Source organism: Photinus pyralis, unplaced genomic scaffold (genome assembly GCF_008802855.1).
Source record: "Photinus pyralis isolate 1611_PpyrPB1 unplaced genomic scaffold, Ppyr1.3 Ppyr1.4_LG4, whole genome shotgun sequence".
NCBI lineage: Eukaryota > Metazoa > Arthropoda > Insecta > Coleoptera > Lampyridae > Photinus > Photinus pyralis.
In genome coordinates, this window is record NW_022170511.1 from 13,836,318 (window position 1) to 13,851,209 (window position 14,892).

At 38.1% G+C, this 14,892-nt stretch overlaps 1 protein-coding gene across 1 annotated transcript; it reads right to left on the reverse strand.

The window, feature by feature from the left end:
• Positions 1-1,640: 1,640 nt before the first annotated feature.
• Positions 1,641-14,789, reverse strand: LOC116169503 (transient-receptor-potential-like protein). The gene is made up of 19 exons (XM_031485612.1): positions 14,668-14,789; positions 14,493-14,614; positions 14,208-14,445; positions 11,626-11,768; positions 8,078-8,258; positions 7,840-8,031; positions 7,549-7,783; positions 7,356-7,499; positions 7,050-7,305; positions 6,860-6,993; positions 4,542-4,665; positions 4,294-4,489; positions 4,077-4,244; positions 3,798-4,023; positions 3,335-3,470; positions 3,195-3,275; positions 2,941-3,143; positions 1,992-2,890; positions 1,641-1,946 (listed from the first exon to the last, which is right to left on the reverse strand). Exons 1-19 carry the CDS (start codon positions 14,680-14,682, stop codon positions 1,779-1,781), a joined length of 3,861 nt encoding a protein of 1,286 aa, XP_031341472.1. The 5' UTR covers positions 14,683-14,789; the 3' UTR covers positions 1,641-1,778.
• Between the last annotated feature and the right edge of the window lie 103 nt (positions 14,790-14,892).

Here is a 14,892-nt window from a genome sequence, read left to right on the forward strand (position 1 = left end):
CCAGCTGTGGATTCAAAGCCTTAAGTATGACCTACCTTTTGATGTAGTATAAATTCAACCGCTTACCGCCCAAGCTTAAACCCCAACGGTCACTACTCACTAGTGCTTTAGTTGTTAGTTCTTCAAATAAAAGAAGAGTGGTGGCGTGAAATAAAATACACTAGCTCCACTATTTAAGGTGCTTGGAGGATCCCATCCCCGGCCCATACACCCTACAAGAAAGTGACTTATTTATTTAAAGTGGAGTCTGCAATTTGATATTATCCGAAGAATCCCTCCAAGGTGCTACATGGGAAACTGAAAACTCATACTATACCTTCCGCCGATGTGGAATGTGGGGAATTGCCTATTCCTGCCATGCTAAAATGTAGGCAAATGTTAAGAAATAATAATTGTCTAATTCGCTTATCTAAGGGCCCCTCTCAATACGCGTGCTTGACTCAGACTCGCCCCTTTTGTTCACATAAGTATATCAGTATATGTAGGGCCGTTGATGCTTGATGAACTTATCGCATACGATTTTCAGTAGGGGAATTTTTTGCCACTTAGCTCGTATTCGGAAACACGACTTTAAATCCAGCTCATATTAAATATTGAAGTCATAGTACTCGATTGGCGAAGGTTTGACATTGCTGTCTCTTTTCGTTCTCAAGTTAAAACGAGGAACAGACGGACAAGCAAACAAAACCATCACACATATGGGGAATTTTTTGTTTGTTAAAGAATTCCCCTGAAAGGATCATGTCATAAGTATAGCTCTACTCTAGAATCGACTTCAATTAATTTAACACGGAAAGTACAATAGTGACAAATGCCAGCAGTATTCATATGGAAGTCTAATAGCGCTACATATACAGAGCATCTTATATTGGACAGTATCGGGTACTTCCTTCGCGAAATATAGTTAAACGATTCATACAAAGAAATACTAAATTAGAGCCCCCTTCTTGTATAGCTTAAGCACCGTCCGGTAGCGGGCCACGCTGCCACTACTATAGATGAATTAGCAACATATGCAGCCGAGCTTGCGGTACTCTCTCCAAGGAATAGTTAAATCGAAGCAATATAAAGGCAGGATTCACATAACGGTACATAAAAAAATTTATTCAAAATGTAAATAGTAACAAATTGTGATATGAAATTCAGAGATTAATGGGCTTAGTACAAGAAAGAATAAAAAAACTACTACTCAAACCCAGTACAGATTCGAATACCCTTAACCGACGTTAACTTTTCCCCCAAGTTGTGTAAACATTTTTCACATACTGCCATTCTTTCATGTGTAAGGTGTGTTGCCTAACCATAACCATAGCCACAGGTATACGTTCTTTAGATACGTATATCTGTGCCATAGGGGCACAGATAAAGGGTATGTTACCACAAAGAATAAAATGATTACTACGATGTGAGCGGCTTCCGGGATCGTGCCAATGTTGAACGCAAAGTCAATGTTTCGACCACTTGCGTAAGGGGTTACATGCTGAGCCTACGAAACGTTTTTGATTCTATTTCATTCAATTGCCCGCTTCATTGTTTGCGATGGTCTCGGTTTTCTCTTTTCGCGTTGAAAATCGAAAAAGAAAATGTTACAGTTCATATCATATCATCAAAAAATTGTATAGGGTAGATATACAGATATGAAAATCGATAATCTTTAATTTTTTATTAACACAATCTTGACAAATATTACTTGCTTAAACGTATAATTTACAGAATAGTGAGCAACTTCCATTAAATAAATTCTGCGAATTTATGTTTTTTGTAATATCTTTATGTTTTCACAGCCATCCTGTTCTTGGTTGTTTCCTAGGTTTTGTATCCCCGATTCGCGTTATGTTTCTAGAGGTTAATGGCGACTTGGCTGCAGTTTGCGCGCTATCGGGGGATATCACTCCTATTGCGTCTTTTCCTTCTGTTGAACTGGCTTTCTTTGATTCTTCCGGTGGCTGAAAAGTGAAATTGAGCTTATTGCTGCCTGTAAACAATCTCACCTTAGCTTCGGGAAGTGGAGGTGCTTGCGCTTTTCGACTTTTTGATTTTCCAGTTGGCGATTCTTCGGTTGTCTCTTCTGACGGCGGAGATGGTGTTTTTGTTGGGGAAATTTCCTCCGCGTTTACTTGCTCTTTATCTTCTTTAGTCGCACTGGTCTCTGGTTCGATCGGTACAGATTCTGCAGATTGTTCTACAGGGCTTGGTTTTGTGGCATCATCTGTTTCTGCAATCCCTTGTTCGCTGACTTCTGTGTCTTCTTTGATACAAGTTACATCCTCTATTGTTGAGTTATCTTCCGGTTTACTCGTCTCTTCTTTTTCGTCTTCCATGTCACTTCGGTCTGATACTTGCAGTTCTTTTTCGTCTGGTTTTAACTCTGCGGTTGTTAGGGACATCTCCACTGGTATTGGCACGAGCAGAGTGTCTTCAGCAGCTGCAGTCGTAAGTTTTATTTCTTCAATTAATGTATCTTTAGTTTCTGCAATTAACTCCGCACTTTCCTTGTACGCGTCTTGGACGGTTTCCTCTTCAGATTCTACAGTCGAAACGGGCTGCTCGGGTGTGGTACTTTCTGGCAGTGTTTCAGGTTCTTGATCACTGGTTGTCGGTTCTTCTGTGGTAACAATTACAATTGGTGGTCTCGTTTTTAAGTCGGGGGATTTTATTATTTCCGATTCTTCCTCAAGTATCGTTTGGCCTGAAAATATGTTACTGCGCAATGATTTAACTGATGGTGATTTAGGACTTTCTAATTGAATAAAATCAGGAACGTCGTCAGCTGCCAAGCTACTTTCTTTTTTAGGCGAAGGAGGAGATAAGGCGATTGAAGGCTGTGAGACAACGACTTTGGGTTGTAGTGGTGTTTTAGATAATTTAAACATATCAAACTTTTTTGATACTGCAACAGTTTAACATTAATGCTGAACATTATGTTTCATATTCGCTTACTTTTTGGGTTACCTTTGGGATTCATGTCTTTTAGTATTTCCATGATTGATTGACCAGTTGTATCCGGCAAATCTATAGGCGTTGGAGGTCGTGATGTAGGAGCAGGGCTACGGGTCACTATCCGTTGTACTTCCTCCATTGCTTTCAATAAGTTTTGCTGTTTTCTAAATGAATCTTTACTGCTGCAATGTCCTATTTGGGATCTAGAAACAATGATCTAAAATGTTGCGCGCTTCGAGTATGCCACTCATTACGCTAAGCAAACGCCCGTTACAACTTGTTTCCATTTATGCAAATTAGATGTCAGAACCGCTAATTTTGCTATTCTTCGAAATCTGCAAAGTATCCATATCTAAATATCTTTAAGCTAACGGTACGCACTTTAGGTTCCTACCTAGCTAGAGGATCTTCATTTGCTGGAGGAGATTCATAAATTAATTGATCAGCTTCTTCCTCAGTTACAATCGGCGCTACTTTAAAGTCTTTCATTAATTGCCGTTCCCACATCTTCATTTTTTTCCCCAAAACAGCTGAAAACATGTGCGTCTTACGTAGGGGAATTTTTCTTAAATGTATATGGGCTATATTTATAATTGCTCTGGCTAGCACAGATACCACCCGCACACTTGCTTTTGGGCAGGACCGCGCATGCGCACGTGTGTCAAAGTCTGATTTCCGGAAAAACGGCTGAACCGATTGGAACTAAATTTGGTACACAATATTCTTAGATATAAACGGGCAGTATCCGCATGCGCAGATGTGCGGGTGATATCTGTGCTAGCCACAGCATATTTTTTTAAAGTATATACAACCCATTTAAGAAAAATTCCCTGTATAGTGGCATAATATCCACAAACCTTTTTCTTTAGTTTCCACAGATGATATATCCATCCCATTTTTGCTAAGTACCTCTAGTAAATCATAACGGAAGGCGGAAATGTCACCTTTAACTTCGTTAATGTCATCTTCTGTTACAGCATCTTCTTCCATTTTCTTATGCATGCTGGATACATAACGCCATACTAGAGCTCTCATTATCGAGGTGTATCTATAGTCTCTTTCCTTTTCTTCTCGGTTTCTACTCTAAAATTGTTACGTTCACCAAGTTATAATATGCCAATTACCTATCTACTAACATTTGTAGATAAATTCCTTTCCTTATCTTTCCTTCTGAGTTTGAAGGCTTTTGCCAAAGTTTTCATTGTTGGGAATACATTGAAAGGTGGAGGTAAGGTGTTCCCCTCCTCAAAATAACTTAACCATAACTTTGTTCTCGCAAACTTCCACTCAGTATCAGAATGTTCCTGTAAATGTTCTGTCGACGTAGAAAGAAATCGAAGTACTTATACTTACATCAATCATCGCATACGAATTGGACATCATAGCGATGAGTAGATTCAGTAACACGATAACGTTGATTACCGAATACGAACCGAACATCAGCAAGCCCCAAAATCGCGTGTACGTCTTTATGCCCATCAATTCAAAGTTTTCCAAATCGACCATACCGAAACTGGCCCAGAAAAGAGATTGCGAAGCTTCGAATACACTGAAAAGGGTAGATGTAAGACATGGAATCGTATTAATTACAGTGCGAGTACTTGGCAAAACTTCTCCATTTCATGCAGGCATCAGATTGATTTTCCCAGTCCGGTTCGCCATTCGGAAGAGAGTAGCATTTCTTCTTTTCCAAATTAGAGAAGTACCACAATAACTGATTCAAACCTAAGGGTGGTATCTTGTTACTATAAAATCTAATTTGAAATAATTTTGTTTATAGGTACCTATAAGTCGCGGCTAAGCATTACCTATGAACATGGGGCGGTGTAATGATAGGGCTTAGAATAGCTTATTTGTAGATATTGTCAAAAATAGGTCATTTAAAAAATCGAATTCCTTATTTTATAACCTAGCACTGGTACACCGAAAAAAGTTCAGCGGTAGAAAATGGAACATGACCCTTGGAAAAACAACATTTGTAGATTCCCACTCCCATGGACATGACGCATATTGATATTGAGAAGGATTTGAGTAGAAATTGTGACATTAATGGAAATTTAATGGAAAAGTTAAAGGAAACATAAGAGAAATTCAGGAAAACCTTAAAGGGAAGTTTGAGATTAACTTGAGAGAAATTTGAACTTTAAGAAAACATGATGGGACCGTAATGCTAAGTGGCAGAAGGCATTAGGGTGAATTTGTGAGCACCTTAAAAAGAGAACCTAAACTAAACTTAAGACACTCAAGAAGAACTTGGATGGAAACATAAGAAGAAATTGAGCAAATGCACAGAAACTTGAGAGGGAGTTGAGAGAAACGTGTGTAACCTAAGAAGAAAGTTAGAAGTTCGAGGGGAACATTTGAGATTAACTTGGAGATGTATTATTGGTGGGAATTTGAGAGGAACCTGTCAAGAAATAGATAAAAACTTGAGAAGAACTTGAAAGGAACCTGTGACGTGAACTAGAGGAAAGGTTATGACGTTATGAGGAACAAGGGTAAATTGTGGAACTTTAGAACAGATTATGAGAAAATTGAACGTAACAACACAAAGAGAATTTGAGGAGCACTTTTAAGGCTGGACAGTACATACAGAACGGAGTATGAAAAGTTGCCTATTGTCAATCCCCAAATTTGGTTATTTATAATATTAATTTGTGTTCGATGGTAAAAACATAAACTTAGTCCAATTATAATGCATATTTTCTATCTGTATAAAACCAGCCACGCGGCGGAAGCTATCTTTTCGCGCTTTTCAGGAAAACTTTTAAGTTGTTTTTCCCAGATAACGTATCTATAAATGAAGTTGGAACAATTTCCAAAATTAAGATACGTTCGTAAACTTAATATCTAGGCAATAACGCCAGGAAAATTTATTTCTTTTTTTCTTTTCCAAAATATGACACCCTAACAGCCCTCGACGCTGCCCTTAAAAAAAAGCTTATTTTAAAGCATTTTAGTAAACCCCGGCGTTATTGTCTAGCTAAAGCATTCACCTTCCACAGGAATATTCGACCCCTTCTTCATTTTCACTCAGAATTAAGATATCGTGGAACGAAATCAAGTATTATCGGGCAACGGAACGGGTGTACTCATGTACTGTCCAGCCTTAAGGCACATAATGCCCTTAATGGAAAATTGCAAGATGCATGAAAGGAACTGTAGAAAAATTTAAAGAGGGACTTGGGAGGAACAATAAATGAAGACGCACTTTACAGAAGCTTAAGAAGATCTTGAGGCGAATTTGTGAACGACTTGAGAGCGGTTTATCAGGGAACTAGCAGCTTAGAATGAATTTGAAAAGATCTTGAACAGAAAGTGAGAAATTAATGAAAAATTTGCTTCCGGAAAATTTAGGTTCGATAAAACCACCCTTGAAACATTCGTCCCAACAAATTTCCCCTTGAATACCTTTACGGAAACTGGTGCCCACAAAATTTAACCTAAAAAAATTGTCCTTGGAATAATCAATCCATCAAATTCATTCCAAGAAAATTCGTCTTGCGTAACTCCTCCCAGGGAATTCGCTTCCGGAAAATTTGTCTATGGTATATTTGGTCTAGAAAAAATTGTTGTGGGTATATTTCGCCCTTCGAAACTAGTCCCCGGAAAACCCCTCCTGGTAAAATTCCTACGTAAAGTTCCTTCTCTAAAAAGAGAAAGAGTAGCCCAGAAAAATTCCATTCGTCTCGTAAAATCCTGGAATATTTGACCTGGAATCACTGGCCCACTGAAAAAAAGATCCAGAAATTGTTCCTGGAAAAATTTTCCCCAGGCATACCTAATTGTAGGATTCGTCCCAGTAAATTCACCTCCAAGGAAACCCATCCATATCATAAATTAAGACAGGTAGAATTTAAACAGAGGAGTGCAAAAATACAAAGCCGCCTGCATATTATTGTACAAATTCGTTACTTACCACATGCAAAAGCGAAAAGTACCAACGAATAAATAAAGAAGAACTTTACAATATCAATAACCATTCGGCCTAAGGATATTTGCAGAGGTCCCAAATGCGGATTGATTGAAAACAGGTGAACTAACTTCAGCGCGCTAAAAAAGTACTATTCAGACACGAATGATGGTGTTACAGGTTACAGGTTACCTACCTGAAAATATTTGCAGCCGCAAATAAACCTTCAGCAATCAGTTGCGGATCAAATGCGTTCCAGTTCTCCCGGGGGATATAAGCGGTTGATGGGTCCTTTTCGATTTCATTCTTTTGCTGTAGATAAGCTGCAACGCGCAATACAAAGACCATGCAATATAGAAAGTTTCTTGTAAAATCGATGGAGTTCCACAAATTTCGCAAATATGATTGCATCCCTTCCGCGTAGATTTCGTATGTTTCTTCGTATATGTAACCTGTAAATGTAGTAATGAGTTGCTCTTTCCTTATTTGAAGGGTTACATACCAATAACGTATATTAATACGACATACTCTAGAATTGCGGGTGGGTTTCCTCTTTGTTTTTCAAACCTTTCCGTTTTCATGCTTTCAGTCCCGAAAAATTCAATAAGTAGATCTTCAGCTCGTTGCGACACCAAAATCAGGATAACTGCAAGGGAAGGATATTATAGAGGAAAAAGCTTGAACGGTAGCCTTACAAAGAAAAAATAGATAAGAAGATGCATGTATCAAAAACTTCATAAATGGTTTCCTCATTAATTTCCCGGTGCCCGTTTGGGGCGCAAGCATGTACAGGGTGCAGTACAATGGAAAAAATAACGCCGTCCTTAGTATGATGATCAATTTTTCAGGCGTTGTCATTCGCCGAAACCCTGGCACCCCCTCGTACCAAAGTGCGGCTAGTAGTTGTTGAATGTTAGAATGGGCGACAAACTGAAATACAACAAATGAACTTAAATCCAATTTAAACTATTTAGACGCTGTCGCACTTTCTTCTGTTTATACGTAATCGCCAGCTCGAGCCTAGCCAGCTTCATATGATCGCCGGCTTCATACGGAGGACTCTCTGGATCATAATTTAATATAATTGCTAGCTCTTCTGAACTGCGCGATTGATGCAACAAATCGACTGCGAACTGTTGGCATTGTCTTCTCAATTCTAAATATTCGGCGCGACACTCCTATGAATCAAATGATTTAGTTGCAAATCTAATGGCAGCACGTTACCGGTTCCCCAAACGCAAGATTTCGCAGTTCCCAGGACAGCTGAAAGGCGGTCAAAATCGGATCGCTTGATGATAGTGCGATCAAAGAGGGACTTGCTAGCGCTTTGTATTCGTTTAATCTTGAGAGGGCTTGTCGTAATGAATCTTCCTTTGACTCCTTGATGCAATCGTCACAACCGCACCTGTTAAAATCCAATTTTTATTATGAAAGGCACTGGTGTTTCTTTACTTTAAAGTTTACTGTATTTCAAAAGGAGGAACGTGGCTGTTTCGCGTTGTGGTGCGTAGGGTATTTGGGATCGGCGGGTACGTAAAAATTGGGTGGGAGAGAAGGATTCTTTGCCGAATCTTCGATGTGAAACTATTATGTTTATTTGCCAGTTATCAAACCAGTGCATTCGCTGTTAATAAATTTTCAGCTTATAATTGGAAATAACGAACCAACTTTCCGCAAGGTAATAGTCATTAAGATGTTTACTTATTACTGAGTTAGCTGCGGATTTAATTATTTCATTACAAAAAATTAATTGTTACTGTATAATTTTTACCAGTACCGTAGAGAATAAAATTTATGTTATGGAGATGGGGTTTTCAACCCCTGTAGATGTAACTGAACCATTACAATGGGGCCGTGGGACAGAATCGAGAAGGAGATGGGATAAAACTAAGAGTTTTGTGGAAGAAAAGATAAGAAAAATAAAATATATTTCGCACGAGAACCTGGCATAATATAGAGAATCAAATTCAGATGAAAAAATTCAAAAACGAAATACATGATACATAATAAATACAAATGGAAAACAATTTAGCACAAAAACACGCCAAACACAGCTACAATTTGGACCAAAAACACTCCTAAAATGATACATTGCATGTACCTAAATTACATCAAAATGGGATGGTTATTTTCCGGAATCACCTAACATTGTAAGGCGAAAAGGTTCTATACAAATAATTTCGTATTTTTTTCCACAGTTCTATTCTTTCTGATGTACAGTGTCTTGCCTAACCGTAAGGGTATGTTATCACAACCCTTGACATGTTATGAGTTATGACCGAATATTAGTTGTCGAGTCAATCTTTCGCTAAACTGCTGCAAGTATGTCACCTCTCGAAGCATATCGATGCTATATTTTTATTGGTTATGTCCGAGTAGTGGACAGTGTTGCTCGAGCAATGATATAATATGGACGTATATCACCCAAAATGAGTTCGCAAAGATTATGCTGTTGTTGTAGAGCAGTAATTAGTGATCTATAACTGATTAACACAGGAACCCCTTTCTGTTTCAGACCAGATAATTTTAAAGTTCTTGTGGTAATTTTTAGCGCATTTTTGGAACAAAATACGTTATTATATTCATTATGGCTGGCTGGGTGTCTGGCTGGCTGTTCGGATGTCATCTCGGCAATTACAATAGCTAGAGATTTCAAATTTTCACTGAAAACGTGCCGTAAGGGTCGTGGAAATGGTAATAATATGAATTTGGGCATTACAGTTTAAACTCCTTGAAAGTATTTTCCAAAAAATGTGCTTACTGCGCTATGCAGTAATCTTGAAGGATAATTGTTTTAAATGTAAGTAAAAAACGCTCCCTTCTACACTAAAATTTTACTAATTGTGGAAAAATAAATTCATTTCGACATCCTGCAAGTTTTTGACTGATTAAACTTTTAATTATTTACAGGCTCGCGATGCAGGTATTTAATTCAATGTGTTGATTTTAGCTGCTTGTACATATTTAAAATTCTTTTGTAGATTCACTTCCACTCTAATTCGCCGCGGTTTCTATCGCAATTAGCAAGCATCTACATATTTAATTACCAACACTTTTACATTTTTATAGAAGTACGCCATAATTGAATTAAGCCGTTCCATTTCTTTGGAAGATTGCCTTGATGTCTAAGAACGCAACATTCAGATTCAACTCCAGGGTTCTGTTTGATCATTTCGGATGTTTACAATGGTGAGACCTATGAGAATTTTTTGTTGTATACAAATAACAAAACTACAATCAATTCCGGCATTAGACGTTCTCGTCGACCATTTAGTCTTGACTTCGGTCATCCATGCAATTTCAACCTTGCGGCAGACAGAGGTGGCGGTGGGTTAAATTACAAAGGAGTACAACTTAAAAACCGTATTTTTTTCATGAAAATCAAGCGTTTATTAACGAGCTCTTAGCGAGTTTGTAATTTCGCTATCCGAAATTACAAAGGAGTACAATTGGCTTAAAACACCGTATTTTTTTCATGTTAAAATCAAGCGTTTATTAACGAGCTCTTAGCGAGTTTGTAATTTCGCTATCCGAGTGTCTCATTAGAAGCGAAATTTTGTGACGAATCTAAATATGCACGGAAAAGTACATGTTCATGATGAAATAAGGAAGATATTTACCGCCGAAGCGGCGTCTGCTCTGACGCGGCGGCACGCTATGCAGCACGTGTTTAAATCTCATGACTTTTCCACTAGGTCTAGTATATAGCTGATCTAGGACAATCCTTTCCTTCTTCTGCTGAGTACTTTTCTTCACAAAAGGCATGGTGTCTTTCAGAAAGAACACCAAAACCAACGATATTTATAAAGGCCAGCACACGTCTTGTTGACACACTGATCGGATCGAGATCAAGATAGCGGCTGGGGATCTCTGGCACCAACATCGAAAAACCAAATCCGACTTCACGTAAAACGCCAAATCATTTCGTTTCTCGGCTTTTACATACGTCTCGCATACGTTTTGATTAAAAATAAATATATTCGTTTAGGATTTACCGCTTACACTGTGAATATTTAGTCGCGGTGTGTCGTCAACATTTAGTGTGCAAAGGTTTGAAACAGGGTCGAAAAGTAGGGAGATTAGTCAAGTTGACTACTGTATATACCTTTTTAAAAATCATGTAAGACGTTTACATTGTGATGAGGTACAAAATACCACTCATACCGTATTTCTAATTATGTTTCCTTCATAACAACATTTTTTTGGGGACGTTTACCGTAAGTAATAGGTAGGCCGAGCTTGACTTCAGCCGAACGCGCTCTAACTACTTTAAGTTTAATCGATTCAGCATATACCTACAGTGCCCTTTTGCATCTCGGTCATTTATGAAACAAACTGCAAACTTTTTATTTACAAAAGCATTTAACTGAAATTTGATACATGCGCATTTGGAATAATAGCAAATCTAACACGAGGTTCAAAATTTGGTTTTGCACATGCTATAGCCAGAAACTCGTTTGCTATATTTGTTAACACATTCTACTCATTAAATCTTTAGTAATGTTTATTCAACTGGAAAAGGTTATAACCTTTTTATGATTCCGAATTCAACAAAAATTCAATCCCCCTTTGTTCACTAACGCGGTTAAGTAAAAGAAGTATCTTGACGCGATACTTAATTTGTTTTTGGTGGTTTTAATCTATGCCACCGAGACTGCGTATTCCATGATCGTTAAATTAGGAAAAAAAGTTTATCGCCGGGTTCTAAAGATATTCATTTTGTAAATAAAACAATGTTTACCTGCTGTAAAATTAGGTACTAGTCTACTTACTTTATATCATGTGGCATAGGAATTGTCGCACCGCGATCAAGCAAAATCTTGAGTATCTCGTAGTTATTCTTATGAGCTGCTAACATCAATGGGGTTAAATCTGGTGTGAAAGTGGCAGTACTTAAATTTACGGTTTGCCAGCTCTAAAAGAGAAGTTTTGTTAGATACATCAATAATGCACGTATGAACGTTATAGAGTGTATTGCTTTATTCATTGATTCTTTGTGCACGTACAATAAATAAAGCAGCCGGAAAATTGGTTCATTTGGAACATATGTTAAACAGGAATGGATTTTCAATTTAATGGTGGGACAGAAACTATAATTGCAGATAACTACGATCACGATTACGTATTATGTAGAGGTAGATCCCGTTTGGGTATTAAGAGCGAGAAATTTGCAAGAGATTCGCGTCCAAGCGTCTAAAAAGACGTACGGGAAATTAACAACAAGTATAAATTGTGCACAAGTCTTGTGCAGATAAAGTGCATTTTTTTAACTGAAATAGCTTTTGTTTTCACATCACCAATGGATATATTTCTTGCAGACGTCTCAATCGCCCTTTGTGAGTACCCTCTTCCGACAATCCGTTCTTGAAGTGTAAGGGAATATACCCGATTACGATAAGAGGTCGAGGAGGAGGGCTATGGTTGATAGAAATTAATTCCTTTCGTTGAGACCTTTCATTAGAGTACCATGAAGGATGAAACTAGTTCCACTCCCGCCCCTCCCCTTGACCCCGTACATTGATAAGAGGACAGAAAGAAGGGCAGTAGTTGGTAGAAAACGGTTCGTTTCGTTGAGACCTTTAATTAGAATACAATGAGAAATAAAATTAATTTTTAACCCCCCCCCCCCCTCAGGCCCCGTCGCTCACTGATCTCGAAAAAGAGTTGCACGGGAAAGTTATAGTTTGTACAAACCAATTTATTTCGATGAGACCTTTCATTACAATACCATGAAGGGTAGAACATGTCTCCCCCCCCCCCGCCATTCCCTACAGTTTAACCACAGATTTAAATATATTTAAATCTCTGGTTTAACTTAGCACAACTAAAGGCATGCGTATGCAAAATCTGAGACCAATTGGTTGTCGTATGTAAAAGCTATGCACGTTTGACTTTCGAAAACACCATCTCGGGAAATAATTCGTGGGGGGGGGGGTCCTTTTAGACAGCGAAATTTGATGGCCGTCTGGCACACGTTCAAGGTATAGGCTACCTACTGCAAAACATTCCAGGACTCTAGGACCATTCCCCTAGAAGTAGTTCAAAACGGTAGAAGTGGGACGGACGGACGCACAACACGCAAACAATAGCACATTTTTTCTAATTCTTAAAAATGCGCTAAAAAATAGAAACAGTTTGCCAGTAAAAGTTAGGAGCTGTATATTAACTCAATTCGAATAAGAAAACGTGTCAACCAGCAGCAAAAACAGAGTGCAGGATTTAAACGAAAAGTACACAAAGTCTTACAATTAAACAAACAATTAAATAAAGTTCAGGGTGCGTGACCTTTCGTGGATAGTTAAGAAGACAACCAGTTAAATATAAAACTCGTAACACTCGCAGTTACTGCAGTAAAACCAAACAAAAGGACTACTGCAAGTAAGCTTGGCGCGATTAATTACCCGCCCGAATTATTTGGATGTGCAAATTATTGCGCTTCGAAAGAAAGTAATTAGGTTATTGTGATTCCATTCCACAAACCCTAAAATTTGAGGATCTTCCAGTTGCCCAAAGTCGAACTGCTCAAAGGGTAGATTTAGAAGCCATGTAAATAAGGTAAACCGAATTTGTATGTCAAAACGGACTGTGTTCTTCTAGAAATTTGACGAGTGAAATACCTTAAATAGAAACATTCTCGAAAGACAATCCATTTTCTTTGTAAAAAAAGTTGACGGGATTTTCCATTGTAATTCCTGTTTGCGTATGAACTCGGCTGTAATGGACGGTAGACATTAATTGATTTAAATTTCAATATACTTCAATATTTTCATGTTGTGTCTTTCTTTGCCATCAAGGTAACCGAAGGCGGAAAAGATCACTATTTGAGTTTTCAGGTAAAAGACAAATACGTCCATTCCAATTTCTGTAAAACATTCTAATTTTAAATAAATCGTTTGGGGTCTTGCCTACCATGAAATTTAAGCCCTGTTACATAATTGCATGTGATGCAAATGTCAGGAGATGCATATAGTGGAAATGGACATTATTTTAAAAAACAATTTTTTGTTATCAGTTGTTTACCTTTTATGGGGATACCTTTGTCACTTAATTTTTTGATTCATGTATTTGATACTTGTATTATATATTATTTTCAAAGGGACCGGAATGTTAAAGCAAATTATGTTATGAAATATGTAAGATTACAGAACACTGATTTCAGGTTTGCTATATCTCTGGTTTTCGAGTGAATGCATTTATTGTCAACACCTCTATGGCCTCGACAAGTTCAAAGTTAATTAGAAGTTGTGACCGCCATTTATCATTTCAGAACCGTTGCATTAGCACCAGCAAACTTTGAAAGTTAGTGTACGTACACATAGGCTCATTGAAAACTCAGAAGGACACTTGAACTTACGTATGGTTCGCCTTCCTGGTGTATCAACTCCTCATGCTCGAGCAATAACTCAACCGCCTCTACAAACTCCGCATTTATTGCGTGAAGAAGCGCGTCCCTGGTCTTCACACCCATTATGACCAACAACTCGACCATCTCCAAATTCTCCCCGTCTATGGCTATAGTCAGAGAACTTCGGCCCAAGCTATCCACACAGTCGACGTCGATGTAACGGTGCCTGTGTGCCTTCTGCAACATCCTGCGAAATCTTCTCTTAACGAGGGATGAGTGTGGCATAAGACTTACCGTCGCACATTTGCCATATCGCCTCTTTCTACCGCGAGTAAGTACTTCTTCTCTTCCATTGTCAAGGGTTTGGGCAAATTAGTTTTAAGAACGGATTTTTCGGGGGCGCCATCGATGTCAATCTTAAATTCCGCCACCGTTTAACAAAAAGATCGTTGAAACTTGTTATACTTACAGTTGTTTCGTCCATATTGTTTTGATATTAGAATTGGTTTCAGGTAAATATAATGAAATGCACATAGAAAATAAGTCGAAAATAACACAGTTAACGTAAGGAGAACTAAATCAAAATGAAACCGATCGCAAAGTGCAGGAAATTTTTTATTACAATAATGTAAGCTCTTTATTAGATTACACTTATGTAATACCCATGGCGTTTAATTAAATTAAAGGAAGAAGG